This window comes from Leptodactylus fuscus, chromosome 4 (genome assembly GCF_031893055.1).
Source record: "Leptodactylus fuscus isolate aLepFus1 chromosome 4, aLepFus1.hap2, whole genome shotgun sequence".
NCBI lineage: Eukaryota > Metazoa > Chordata > Amphibia > Anura > Leptodactylidae > Leptodactylus > Leptodactylus fuscus.
Window position 1 is genome coordinate 150,943,307 of NC_134268.1, and position 15,606 is coordinate 150,958,912.

Here is a 15,606-nt window from a genome sequence, read left to right on the forward strand (position 1 = left end):
CAGGAGCGAGGTGTCAGGCAGGGGTAAGCAAGGGGTGTGATTCTGAGCTCTGACACTGGCTGCCTCTGATTGGAACCCCCAGTCTGACATCGCCCTTCTGACATTACAGAGCTTACGGTACATAGCACATCAGGCACCAAAACTAACTGCATTGATTGTTTGGGAATGTTGGAAGTTCATGAAAAAATTCCAACTGCGCTGGAATCAGTGGGCACCCATTGACAGATAGTAAGAACTGGAATTGGTGGAGGTGGATCTCTTGAACATTATTATTAGCTGGAATGAATCCATAGGCAGGATTTGGAGAGCAGAATTATTATAGCTATAGCCAACAGGTCACCTATAGAGAAAACAAACAGATGAAAAAAGTAAGGCTGAAGTCAGATAGTCCAAACATCCGTAGTATTTTAGTCAAGTAGAGTAAAATTAAAATCAGAATTCACACATATTATAGACAGATTTTATTTTAATATGGACTTGTTTGAGTATTTATTCTTGTTTTGGATAGAGTTTATACAATACATGTCAGAACTAGGAATATGACTTTGAAGGGTTCTGCAATGCTTCTACTTCTGTCAATCTAGACAGACTTCTCTCCATATGGAAATCTTCTTTCTTGTGAAATGCATGTTGCTGCCGGCATTAGTATGGGCTTGGAATCTCTGAATGTTATGACATAGAATATACACTCAACGGCCACTTTATTAGGTACACCTGTCCAACTGCTCGTTAACACTTAATTTCTAATCAGCCAATCACATGGCGGCAACTCAGTGCATTTAGGCATGTAGACATGGTCAAGACAATCTCCTGCAGTTCAAACCGAGCATCAGTATGGGGAAGAAAGGTGATTTGAGTGCCTTTGAACATGGCATGGTTGTTGGTGCCAGAAGGGCTGGTCTGAGTATTTCAGAAACTGCTGATCTACTGGGATTTTCACGCACAACCATCTCTAGGGTTTACAGAGAATGGTCCGAAAAAGAAAAAACATCCAGTGAGCGGCAGTTCTGTGGGCGGAAATGTGTTGTTGATGCCAGAGGTCAGAGGAGAATGGCCAGACTGGTTCGAGCTGATAGAAAGGCAACAGTGACTCAAATAGCCACCCGTTACAACCAAGGTAGCCAGAAGAGCATCTCTGAACGCACAGTACGTCGAACTTTGAGGCAGATGGGCTACAGCAGCAGAAGACCACACCGGGTGCCACTCCTTTCAGCTAAGAACAGGAAACTGAGGCTACAATTTGCACAAGCTCATCGAAATTGGACAATTGAAGATTGGAAAAACGTTGCCTGGTCTGATGAGTCTCGATTTCTGCTGTGACATTCGGATGGTAGGGTAAGAATTTGGCGTCAACAACATGAAAGCATGGATCCATCCTGCCTTGTATCAACGGTTCAGGCTGGTGGTGGTGGTGTCATGGTGTGGGGAATATTTTCTTGGCACTCTTTGGGCCCCTTGGTACCAATTGAGCATCGTTGCAACGCCAAAGCCTACCTGAGTATTGTTGCTGACCATGTCCATCCCTTTATGACCACAATGTACCCAACATCTGATGGCTACTTTCAGCAGGATAATGCGCCATGTCATAAAGCTTGAATCATCTCAGACTGGTTTCTTGAACATGACAATGAGTTCACTGTACTCCAATGGCCTCCACAGTTACCAGATCTCAATCCAATAGAGCATCTTTGGGATGTGGTGGAACGGGAGATTCGCATCATGAATGTGCAGCCGACAAATCTGCGGCAACTGTGTGATGCCATCATGTCAATATGGACCAAAATCTCTGAGGAATGCTTCCAGCACCTTGTTGAATCTATGCCACGAAGAATTGAGACAGTTCTGAAGGCAAAAGGGGGTCCAACCCGTTACTAGCATGGTGTACCTAATAAAGTGGCCGGTGAGTGTATATATATATAGGTTGTCTGGTCGAGTGAATGATAGCTTGGCCCAGTAATAGGTCCTCCAGGGAGAGATGTTCTTTCGAGCCAGTTCCTGCCCTGGCTAATAGATAGGATCGTGGATAAGGATGCTTTCTTATTGTTGGAAATTTGCTAAAGGGGAATTTGAAAATTCTTTTTCAAAACCAAACAACCATTAAGTAAATGGGGGGAGTTTATGGCCCATCCTGAAGATAGCCCATAAACATCTGATTGATGGAGAGCAAACAGCCACCTCCCACATGAATCAACATCCAATCCCTGTACTATACAGTCTACAGAACCGAAAGCAGATGACTCCGTATAATGTACATTGACCAGGCAGCATTACTGCAGTTCATTTCCCATAGATGTTCATTTCCCATATATGGTATAGTACAGTGATCAGATGCAACCCAGAATAGTTGCTCAATGCAGGAGCCAGCTGCTGGGGCCCTCCCACTGATCAGATATTTATGACTCATCCTAAGCATAGGCAATAAAAAAGAAACTCCTGGAAAACCTCTGTAAGGCCTGGTTCACATCTGCATTTGGTAGTCCACTTGGGGACCCCCTGAATGGAATACCAAACACATTAAAAAGTGGTGAGCAATGAAAGCACTCAGACCCCATAGACTATAATGGGGTCCGTGTGTTTTACGCATGTGTCCGCACAAATCATGCAGAGAGAAAAGTTCTTCAAGCACTACTTTCCTCTCTGCATGACTCATGCGGAAAACACACACATCTTATTATAGTCTATGTGGTCCGTGTGCTTTCATTGCTCACCACTTTTAAATGCGTTCTGTATTCCATTTGCGAGGGCCCCATGTGAACTCCCTGAAAGGAATACCGAACACAGAGGTGAACCAGGGCTTACTTTGAGTAGCACATAATTTATATAATTGGTTGTACAGTATGGCTGGAATTAGTCAATAGATCCATGCAGAACTTCATTTAATCATTTAATATTTTGTTTGCAACCATAACGTGTAAAATTTTGCCCCATTTAGAGACTTTAACACATCGGCTACCTGGATATGCCATCTTCTAATTGGAGAGTTCTGTTTAGTATGCCACATTAATACATAAGTGTTTCCATCTGTCAGACATCAAAGGCATAATATAATGTATGACAATGTCACGTGTAGAAGATTTTAGTGAGTTCTCCATTAATGACTCACCCACATATCGTAAGTACTCTAAGTGACTCTAAGGGTAAGTTCACACCAGCATCCAGTCGTGCACTCGGCTCCGGATTAGGCCCAATGAATGGGCCTAGTCCGAGGAGGGAGTGTCTTCAGGAACAAATGGCTCCCGGAAAAAAAAACCTGACCGACTGCCATTGATTTCAATGAGAGCCGTCTTTTTGGTCAGGATTTTGAGGCGAATACGGCCTCAAAATCCTGACCAAAAAAACCTGTGTGAACTCACCCTAAAGCCCCATCTTTTGTTTCTAAAATAGATGTTTAAAAGTTGCCCATACACTTCACTATTACTATTGTAATGGGATTTAGCACAAATTCTATGGAGGGCAAATGTGCAGCATTTTGTAAAGTTAGTTTTGCTTTAGTGAACTTTTCTGTTATTTGTGACAAATTTGTGAAAATATTACAAAATATTTGTCTAAATATACCAATATAGGTTCCCCAATTGCTAAGACAATTCACAGCGTTTACACCACATGAAGCCTCAGCCTTAGGCTATGGCCCCACGGATATCCTGCAGCAAAAAAGTGCTGTGGGAAAAACCATGCACGGCAGTTGTTACCACAAAGTGGGCATGGGATTTGCTAGAATCCCATCCACTTTGCCCGTACTGTAAAACGCCGCAATTTACGCTGTGGGCAAATTGTGGCATTTCTGTCCCGTGGGGTCCCGCCCTTAGAGTCTTTTTCAATCCTTTTTCCAGGTAACATATATCGGATAAGTATCAGATTGGTTGGTGTCTGACACCCACCAGTTCCCTGCAGCTGTTGGTTAAATACAGAGTGAGGGTAAGTTCACACAGGGTTTTTTGGTCCGGAACCTGAGGCAGAGGACGTCTCAGGTTCCGGACCAAAAACGGGGAGCCGTGACTGAATGCCATTGCACTGCACCAGCATCCAGTTACACACTCCTCTCCAGATTAGGCCCAATGAATGGAGGAGGGAGTGTCTTCAGTCCGAATCGCGAGGCGAATTGGCCGGAAGAATGAGCATCTCCCTTCTTTTTTCTGGGAGACGGAAGAAACGGTTCCCGGAAAAAAGAACTGACCGGCTCCCATTGATTTCAATGGGAGCCGTCTTTTTGGTCAGGATTTTGAGGTGGATACGGCCTCAAAATCCTGATAAAAAAACTCTGTGTGAACTTACCCTAAAGATCTCCATTCTTTGTGTAGTGGATTGTTTGGTTATTGCTCAGCTCAGTCATACAAACATGGTTCCACCACAAGGTAAAGATGCTTTTTTTTTGTAACATCCGTCACTGACTCCCATTGAAAATAGTGCAGTGGGGGGGGGGGGTATATGTGGATTTCATCATAGAAAACTTTCCAAAATCAAAGTAAAAAAAATCAGTGTGAAGATACAAATATATATTTTTTTGTCTTAAAAAAGTTAATGGAGCCCTAAAACTGGGTAAAGGAATCATTAGTTAGTTCTCACTGAATTAAAGCCAATGTTCAGATGTTGTTGCGGTTAAAGCTCTATCTAGTACTTGCAGGTCCTCATTTACAGTGAACCTATCACCTACATTTGATAACACCAACCTGCCCTAGTCCTAGTTTAGTGCCTCAAATATTACTATATTAAGCTTGTCTGTGCAGGAAATCTAAAAAAAACCCGCACCATCCAGCGACTGCTCCCTGCATATGAACTGCAGCATTTTACAGTCACTGCAAAGTGGCTCTGGCAAATCCCATCCAAACTTTGCAAAAAAATATGCACAGCGGACACGGTGCAATTACCAAAACCATTGCAGCTTTGGAAATGGCAGCCTGTCAATTACACCTATGGAAACACCGGCAGTTTCTCTATAGGTATAATATAAGCAGAATACTCGTAGAGAAAAGCACTGCCGAAAAAACAATGACACATTACTGCCGCGTTTTTTCCCGCAGCGTTTTGTTCTGCAGCCCGCTATATGGGGCCTTAGCCTAAAGGAGTGGTCTGACATTAGAAGAAAGCGTCTGCTTTTTTTCACACCCAGCACTACTCTTGTCCATGTATGGGTTATGCCTGGTCTCGTAGCTCATCCCCTGGTCTTGACAAAGAGTTGCAATACCAAACAAGTCCTATGGACAAGTGTAGCACTGTGAAAATAAACAGCAGACCCATTTTTCTGATCCTTGATAATTCTTTTAAATATTCTTTATTCTTTTGCAAATTTTGAGGGTTTTTTTCTTTGAATGTTATATTTTACATTTTTAAAAAATTCTATAAAAATAGCAAAGTTGACCTATATTCAATGTACATATTTTAGCTCTAATTATGAATTGATTATATTTTAATTTATATTGTGTTTTCTATAAATTGTTACAGATCTATATAAAGTATATTCCCATCTTCAAAGGAAATTGGTTACATGTTTCAGTTTTTAATCTTAAACATCAAAGAAGTTGAGCCAATTTGATGTGCTTTTACATGTCGTATCCTTAAGGCATTCCCCTGAAATTTCTTAAAATCCTACATATAAAATAATGCTGAATTGCTGGAGTGGAAAAGCCTGTACTTGGGAATATAAGTATGCTAGAAAATCTATACAGGCATTTTTTCAAGTTCCATGGAAATAATATGCATGTTTCCATATATTTCAATTTCTAGATTACTCTCCAAAATGGCATACTTACATTTATCCTGTATAATGAATAAGGGGTTTACTAATGGTTTACTGTTTAATGTAGATTGTAACGTAAAATCATCTATTCTGTGGTCACAGCTGCCACTTTTTAGATATTGTATATGTAGAGCAAAAGTTTATTGGTATTAGTGTACATTTTACATTTTAGTGTATATCCTTATAGAGGTCATAACTTTGTTTATTCTGATAGAAAGCTCCAAACCCCCTTCATAATAGGTATGAAGCGTCTGTAAACAACCTACCTACAGCATCCATCAGAGGGCGCTTCGGAGTTAGCTGCATACTGTTATACATTGATATCAGTAATAGGACAGTATGCACCCAGATGCACTTGTAATCTTATAAATTATAAAATGGTGGTCTGATACCTACATCAATAACCTAAAAATTATTCAGCACAGGATATAAAAGTGATTTTATGGTAAAAGATGAAGATTCCACTAATAAGAATAAAAGAAAATTTCTTCAATTCTTTAACCTAGTACATTTTTTAATATGTGTATTTTAGAGATTTACTATTATTAGTTAGATGAGAATCCTTGTGGTCCCCTCTATGTTCTGCACCACCATAGGGCATCTGCAACATCATCACTGCATAGCCAATGGAGTAAGCTGTAAAAAAAAAGACCCATATCCTGAAAGGGTTAATCTGAGTAGCAAAAGTCCCCAGCAGGGGCATAGACAGCATTAACCAGACCAAATGACATAACCGAGAACTAATGTCATAACAGTTGCATTTAAGTCACTTCAATTGTTTTTTCATTGCAGCCCCCGACTGTGAAGAATATTAGTCAGACCTCATACGAACAGAATTAAACAACTGTCATAGGCAGTATTATAAATGTGTTACAGCATAAATGATGCAGGGAAAGATATTAAAGACGAGCAGACATTCATAGCTGAGGGCCGGGTTCATTGCTAATAATCTGAAATCAGGGGATTGCTTTATTATCCTGCAACATGGATAATTAAAACTATAAACCATACGTACGGTCCAGATAGTAAAACAACCCGTCAATGAGAGCAAACACCAAGCAAGAGTAAGCCTCAGGAGCATATTCAGTATCAATGCAACAACATAGTTCAGTCAAAAGAAGGATACATGCCATTCAGTCTGATTTGTAATTTTCAATCCAGTTTTTATGCAAAATATAATACAAGTTACATTGACAGAAATGAGTATATGATACATTACTATGGAAATGTGTCCAGTAGAGATGGGAAAACCTCTGAAGGTTTGTGTTGTTTTGGGATTAGATGGTTCAGCCCACTGGTAAAATCAATTCTTCACGAACTGGAAGTGAAATTATTGTACTCTGGAATCTCATCAGAGTATAATAGGTGGTGGTCTTGGGGAGGTGAACAAACAGTTATACTTCCCTTCTCTCACCTCTTTTGGGCTTCCTCCCTGTATCCGGCACTCAGTCTGGGTCCTCTTCTGGCCTCCTAGATGACAACATTCGACCTAGGATCACCACTGAAGACTGTGATTTGGACTCAGCCATAACATTATATAATATGTCCCCTGGGCTTCCGCCTATTATACGCTAGGGTCTGAAGATAGCCCAAAGTATTATATAACATATATATATATATATATATATATATATATATATATATTTATATATAATTTTACCTCCATCTCGTGGGTGACAAACCCCTAAAGTTTTGGGTTTGGATTGAATATGAGACTTTTGGAAAATGTGAATTAAATCTGGTTCAATCTGAACTAGTTCACTCATCTCTAGTGTCCATACTCAATACCGATTCATTATTTATGGTGGTGTCAGCATTATAGAAAAGCTATAAGGTAATGTCATATGATATTGTACGTTTTCATGTATTGAGCTGAAGCCACATCTTACAAAAAATCTGTGGGATTTTACTGGGGGGTTTTTTGAGCTTCAACCCACAAACTGCAGCACAACCTGCAAAAAAACAAACAAAAAAAAAAAACCACTGCTTTTACGCAATGTGTGACCTCAGCCTTAAAGTGAACCGATCAACCGATTTTTGTTTTCAAAAAGATAAAATCTGCATACAGATATAGCAAAATTTAACTTGACACAATGTGTATTATAGAATTGAAGGCCAACTTTCAGGGACATACGATTATCCATTTTGAGTACTGCAGACAGGACAATGATATGAGATACAAAGAATAAGAGATTATAAACACAAGACACAGTAAGAATTCATCTTGCATAAAAACTGCTCCTGCAACCTCCAAAGTCTATTAGACCAAGCCCAGTCTCAAAGACAAGAGTGTTGCTATGGGAGGATCTAGTGAAGAGGTTTTTGCACTTCAGAGAGTCCTTTACTCCCATTATTTTGGCTGAACATTGGGGTCCTGTGAACCAAACCCTTACTAGTCATTATTTGTTGGTCTGTCCTATACATTTTGCAAGACTCCATTAATAAATTAGAAATAAAAAACTATTCCATTCCACTTCAAATTATTACTAAAAGCATATTCAAGGTCATAGTATGTTTGACTGACTCTAGAACAATAAGAGTATTCAGATTGTGCCGTATATATGCATTTACTTATCCTAGAGAACCTCTATAGTACTGCAAATTAAATTTTACAAGATTATGTCCATGCGATTAGGGTGACACAGTCACATAGGATCACAGTTTTGACTCTAAAAGCCAGTTTTTCATGCTGTGTCTATGTAATTAACAGTGGGTTACTGAATGAGATAAGAGGATAGGGTAACAAGCTGAGCTGTGCCTTTAATTAGCAAGTAAATGTAGAGTTAATTAGGAAACGCGAGAAATAGACTTCCGCTAATCTAGCTGCTCTTATTGTTATGGTTAGATGCAAGGCCTCAATGAAAGCAATAGAAGGGAATTGGCTAATAATTGTGAGCAGCAGAGACGGCTATCTAAAGCTAGCACACCTCTGCAAGCCAAGACAGACCCCCAGACGCCTTCACCAGAGCTCACCCCAAGGAGAGATGGACTTGCACTGAATTTGGGAATCTGAATTGTCACCAAACAGATAAATGTACCAATAATAAATACACTGCTGCAGAAACCAACAAGTGGCGGAGAGACAAGATAAGTCGTACCAGTAGGGTCAAAAACCAGGAGAGAACGTAATTAGCAAAAACAGGAGACTATAGCAATATCTTGGAAACAAGCCAAGAGTCACAAATTCAACCGGGAATGTCAAAGCAGAATCAGGAGGCAAAAAGGGCAGGGCAGAACTAATTTTTTTGAGTTTTTTTGCTAGGGCTAACTTGCAGGTCTCTTCTGCTGGTTTCTCACATCTTTCAAACTTTGCATTTCAAAAGTGAGATTTGCAGGTAAAATCTGTAGCAATAATTGTCATGCTGTGGATTTAGGCCGAGGTCCCTTGTAGTGTAAATGCTGCGATTTACCTGTGGCAGAAATGGCATGAAAAAATCGTGACGTTTTACAGTCTGAGCAAAGTGGATAGAATTCTGGTGAGTCCTATGCCCACTTTGCGGTAAAAACCGCGCTGTGGACAAGCGTCGATTTCCAAAATCGGCGTAGTTTTGGAATTTGCAGCATGTCAATTATATCTACAGAAATGTCGCCGGTCTCTCCATAGGAATAATTGAAACATAAGTCCGCAGAGGTAACCTCTGCAATCTTTCTGTCTAAAGTGCTGCGGAGAGCACCGTAATGCATTGCCACCATGGTTTTTCGCACAGCACTTTTTTGCTGCGGGATGCTATATGGGTCCTTAGCTTAAGGTCGGGCCCCACGGGACGTAAACGCCGCGATTTGCCCGCAGCAGAGACGCTGCGGGAAAAATCATGGCATTTTACAGTGCAAGCAAAGGAGATGGGATTCATGTGAATCCCATGTCCACTTTGTGGAAGAAATCGCAGCGCGGACACGCTGTGATTTGCAAAGCCGTTGCGGCTTTGCAAATTGCAGCATGTCAATTATATCTACGGAAATGCTGGCGGCTTTCCCGTAGATATAATGTTAAGAGAAAGTCCGCAGAGGAAAACTCTGTGAACTTTCTCTTAAAAGCGCTGCGGAAAAAAACGCAGTGCTTTTACGCAGCGATTCTTTCCACAGCACTTTAGTGCTGCGATTACGGCCCATGGGGCATTAGCCTTAAAGGGATTTTCTGGATTTTTTTTTTTTTTAGGGTGGGGTACGAACACACAGCCACACACCGATCAGTTGTTCAGGACTGTTTCCTGACCAGGTACTGTACAGTATGCAGAGCAGGGAACAGGAGGCTGTGTACATTGTAGAGAGGTTATTTAGCATGGAAGCTGAACTGTAATCAGGGTGGAAATATCATTGCTCCTAGTAGGTCAAGGGGCCTAGGAGGTCAGGGGCTCCTATTACCTTAACTACAGCTTTCTATTGTCTATTGGATTGCAGATACTGTAAATGCCTAAGCTAATGAACTTGTCTGTTTTCACCCCTGATATTGCGGCTTGGCCACTATACATTGTACAGAGCCATCTGCTTTCATCTCTGCACACTGTATAGTACTGGGTTCCACACTGATTGGTGTGGAGGACCAGGTATTGCTCCCCTACCACCACTGATCATAAAAAAAATTCTGTAAAATCCACAAAAATAAAAACAAAAAACCACACAATGTTTTATAGTTCCTGCAAAGTGGATGGGATTCTGGCTAATCCCATCCACACATTGCAAAAAAAAAATCTTACATTTTTGTAAATCACAGCATGTCAGTTATACCAAAGAAGATTCCGGTGTTTTTCATATAGGTATAATAGAGACAAAAGGTCCACAGAGGAGAACTCCTGGAAAAAACATTATGTGTTTCTGATATGGTCTTTTCCACGAGCTTTTTCACCTGGGCTTGCTACATGGGGTCTTAACCTAGAACTCACAGAATAAGCCACTTTGGCCAGTGGGGTTTAGTCACTGCATGTAGGTGAAATTTGTTTAATCTCAGGGGCAGCACGGTGGCTCAGTGGTTAGCACTGCAGCCTTGCAGCACTGGAGTCCTGGGTTTGATCCTGCCAAGGACAAACATCTGCAAGGAGTTTTCCAGGATTTTTCATGTTTTTTTTTTTTTTTTCAAAGACGCTGTAGTTTGTAGGGGACGAATTCCACTGGTCCATCCAAGAGTGGAGAAGTGTAGAGGGTTGCGTTGAATGTGTTATGAAACATTATATAATGCTGTAATGTTATCCTAAATGTATACAGCAGATCCAGCTGCATAATCTCACTTACAATAACTGACTCAATATATTGTTTGTTTGTTTTTTCAGCGGAAACTAAGATCTGTTTTAAGTACTACCACGGAGTGAGTGGAGCTCTACGTGCTACAACTCCAAGCATCACTGTAAAAAATCCATCCGCCCCAGTAAGTTGTCTAAATTATTTATATGTGTTTTGTCTTAATTTCTGTATATAATCTCATTAAAAGACTTGTGACATGAAACACCAACCCATAAAAATACAGTATGTCTATTACTGTGCGTTGGCTGCACATTATATGGGACCACTCATGTTTGGATATCTTTACATGTAAGGTGATTGGACATACCGTAAAAATGTGTTCCTTTAACTTCCTGAATAGAAGACACATCTTGGGTTATTTGCATACATCATTTTTTTTATAAATCACTCTGTTTATTAAAGTTTTAAAGTAATGCAGATATAAAGAGCCGTAGAATAAAGGTATAGAAATAACTACAAATCAAAGCAAACCAGCAGCAAACAATGTATTCCTCCAATGGTAGTATCTGCAATCTGTATGAATCAATTACACCAATGGAATAGGTTGTTGGCCATGTAATAATTCCAGGAAGTACCTGCAAACCCTCTACTATCTGCATAAATAAATGGTGCAATACCGTACACTATAGCTACGATATGTACAGTCTGAAGATTTTGTAGACAGACTGAGTTAAACATTAAGGAGTGTAAAGCCCCAGCATAAGTGCTGCAGCCTTGATAATGAGTCAGACCCCCACCAATCTGATAATGGTGGTCTATCCTAAAGATAAAACCATCAATATGCTGACTCTGGAAAAAACTGAAATAATTATATGATAGGTAATATTATGTGGATCTGTTCCTAATTCAGCAGAAACATTTTCTTAAATATTGAGAATCATCCATGGTTTGGTTTGTTCATGGTCCAAAAGTAAATCTATCTAATTTTTGCAAAATTTGTAAACCTCGTATATGCATAGTGTGATATAAGACATCTGCAGTGTTTGGCATCCAACTATATATGTCGCGGTACTGTAAGTACATGGAAGTATGTGCCGATGTGATTAGTATGGATTAATCTCTAGGAAATGTACAGTGTCCCAGAAAAGGTTTACGTTACTGTAATACTTACTAATTCCTGTTATAAATACCACAATGGCCAAGGATGACTACAAACATGAACAGGAGAGCTTCATACAGCCTGTCCTTGATATAGCATGCAGACTCTCTCATCCATGGAGCTTCCTTTTACTGACTCCAGAGGATTCCAGTCAAGAACACTTAGTGTAATTGGTATTACGTCATCTGCTGCAACCAATACTCAGGTCAGACATTTGTGAATGCTACACCTAGGGGAATGCTGTCTCAGCTGCAGCTTCTATAGGGCATTGAATGTGGAATAAAGACATTATATCACCATGGTTCCATTATGAGGAGGTGTTATCTGGTCTGCCGCTTATCAGTCTCTCTATAGTCACATTACACTTATTACACTGTGGCACTGTGACTCATTTCTTTGTATTCATTTCTTCATCCTCGGTATTTTATACTTAAAATAATTACAATTAAAAAAATCACAGACCGTTTTAGTAGGAGTTAGTCTATCAGGTATAAACAATTTTTTTGGACAAAAAGAGAGGATTTTATATTTATAAAATGTATTTACAAATGGTAATAATTTTTAGATTTAAAGTTATATGTATCTGTATATACAGTATCTTGGTAGACAATACAAATAACAATACAGTTTATCAATTTTTACCTGTTCATATGTACTTGCATGTATACGTAAAATATGTATCTGTATATACACTGTCTACCAATAAGTATTTGGACACCTGTGGTAGAACAAAACAACATGTATTCATATTCAATAGCTGGTAGAGCCTCCACGAGTGGCAATTCCAGCCTCAACCATCCGCGGCATGCTTTCCACAAGTCCTTGTATGACGGCTAGTGATATTTTATTCCATTTGGCTTGGAGAAGACAGGTAAGTTCTTTCACCGATTTTGGACGGCTGCAGTTGCGGGGTCTGCCAACTCGGGGCACATTCTGACAATCACCGTTCACCTTCCACTTTGTAATCACAATAGGCCACTGTTGATTTTGGATAATTCAGTTCTCTCGCTATGTCCCTAAAGGATCGACCATTTCTGTGGTACCCCACAATTACCCCTGTCTTGAAATCGGACAACTCTGCACTACGTGGCATCTTGCATGCAACTAATGCCAATGTTGTTTCCTACATGATATTTAACGGCGGAAGGTGTGACGTACATCATGACCGCAGATATCTTCATTTGCATTTGCATGGTTGTCCAAATACTTATTGGTAGGCAGTGTATGTTGTTTATGCGAGAGAGTCTTCGTGCCATTGTTACAATGGAAGAATTCCTCTTCCACATTTCCTCCCAAAGTCATAAGATGTTTGGGTCTTTCTGATATTTCTTTACTGTCTACCATAGATTTAGGTGATATTAGGAGTAGGTCCTTAAATTCCTCAATGGCATAATGGGTACTCCGCTGCTTCATAGCCCAAGACAGAGAAAGGCCCCCATCCTCCACTACTGGAAATTTTTGTCTCTTATATTTCACTTTTAGGCTAAGGCCCCACATTGTGGAAATGCACTGGGTTATTTCTGCAATGGTTTTTAGCTGCATTCTGCAATGTGAGGCCTTAGCGTTACTTTATAGTTTGTGTTCTATGCCACACTCGCGTGTTCTGGTAAAAAAACATGCACATTTCTGTCCTCGCTGAAATAACAAAAAAAATCATCCATGACTAAATTGAGCCTGCACACAAAAGTTTTTGCAGATCTGTTGACACATTTGCTACATGTGGCAGAAATTCAAGTGTCAGCCTCAGGATTTTTGCTACGGATCCCTTTGCAACTATGTGTCAGATTTGCCATCGGCAACTCCTGAACATGTGAACACACCCTTATGTTAATTTTTGTATTTATCAGATGATAAATAATTGGACTGTGCCGACTTGGCGCCAGTTTGTATGTTCATGGCTTTATGGAAGTAATTTATGTATACCGTAAGCCGTCTTTCAGTCTCTTGGTAATAAAATGGACGGATTTAGTGGTACAAACATTGTGTAATTAATAGGGTGTAGGGCTGAAGAAATTCTAACAATCCTGATCAAATTCAAAGGTTGTTTTTTAGTTCTTTTGATCCTTTTCAAAGGGTTTTTCAAGTAAGGGGAAATCTCACTTGCTGCTTGTTTAAGCCTTAGATCTATGGAGATTCTAAATTAGCCAAAAAAGGGGCTTTGCATTATGTAGCCTGTGAGCTGTTTATGTGGTTAATGGCCCCCGTTTTAGCCCTTCTCCTAATTCTTTCCAGACCAGTATGAATAAAAGACAACTTTGAAACAAGGACATTGTTTATTTATTGCAGATTGTCCGCAGGCATGCAGAACCTATCTGCTGTTCCAGGCCTCTGTACATAATGCTCTGTGTCAGTCTATACTCCAGGATTTTGTCCTAATCCTGTGTCAGTTTTTGGCTTCACTTTGGGAAATATATAATTTACATGTTCAGTTGTATCTGCAGCTGTGTATCTTATTGCGTACATATAGGGAAAAAGGTACTGATGTATGAGATACATTACTTCATAATCAGGGACGTAGCTATAGAGGGTGCAGCAGTCTGTCTGAGGACGGCCAAATATACTGCTACCACAAAAATAGATACCAGTAATATACCGTAAATGCTAAGTGGGGGCCCTATTATAGATTTAGACTTGGGGTCCAGGAGCTTTTAGTAATGCATTTAATAATAGTTGTATGATTTTTAAATTTTGTTGAGGGTTTGTCCAGTTTCAAATAAATGTTACTGTTTGTATAATGAAAATGTATATAATTTACAAATATACTTTTAATATCAATTCCTCAAGGTTTTCTAGGTCTCTGCTTGCTATCATTCTTCGGTTAAATGGGTATTCCCATCTTAAGTAATATATTCAGACTTGTAACTTAAAGGGGTTGGCCACTTTCAGATCAATATTGACAAACAAATGTACAATAAAATGATATACGATTTTCCAATATACTTTCTGTATCAATTCCTCATGGTTTTCTAGATCTCTGCTTGCTGTCATTCATTCTGTTACTTCTAGAGGATAAAACTCTGACCATGGTCATGTGATTTACGGTCCATAGTCATGTGATTTACGGTCCATGGTCATGTGATACATATCTACAGGAGAGTAGATATGAGGGCAGCTGATATCGTGTGATGGGACACATAGGTCAACAGCTCATTACAGCTACAATAAAACAATCAGGCATCCTTCTTACAATGAAACCTGCAGGCTTGTGATGTGTCCATCACATGACCATGGACTGTCCATTACATGACCATGACCACTTATTTTATCCACCAGAAGTAAACAAAGGACAACAAGCAGAGATCTAGAAAACCACAGGGAATTGATACAGAAAGTATATTGGAAAATTGTGTAACTTTAAAGTAAACAAACAATAACAGTTATTTGCTGAAACTGGACAACCTGTTTACATCTGACATATAAGCCAACAATGTCCCTTTTTTATAGATCGTGAGCCCTACTTGGGGCAGTGAGTAATACAAAATATCTGTAAATCTCTATGTTGGTGCTACTGTATATGAATAATTAAAAAACAAATATA

General features: G+C 39.7%; 1 protein-coding gene across 4 annotated transcripts in view; it reads left to right on the plus strand.

Annotated features, from left to right (window-relative positions):
- The window catches only part of HECW1 (HECT, C2 and WW domain containing E3 ubiquitin protein ligase 1), a 218,822-nt gene that overhangs the window by 128,127 nt on the left and 75,089 nt on the right, over window positions 1-15,606 (plus strand). For all 4 annotated transcript variants that reach the window (XM_075271220.1, XM_075271219.1, XM_075271221.1 and 1 more), the window contains one exon: window positions 10,999-11,093. In XM_075271220.1, coding sequence (XP_075127321.1) covers window positions 10,999-11,093 — 95 coding nt within the window. The remainder of the gene's footprint in view (window positions 1-10,998; window positions 11,094-15,606) is intronic.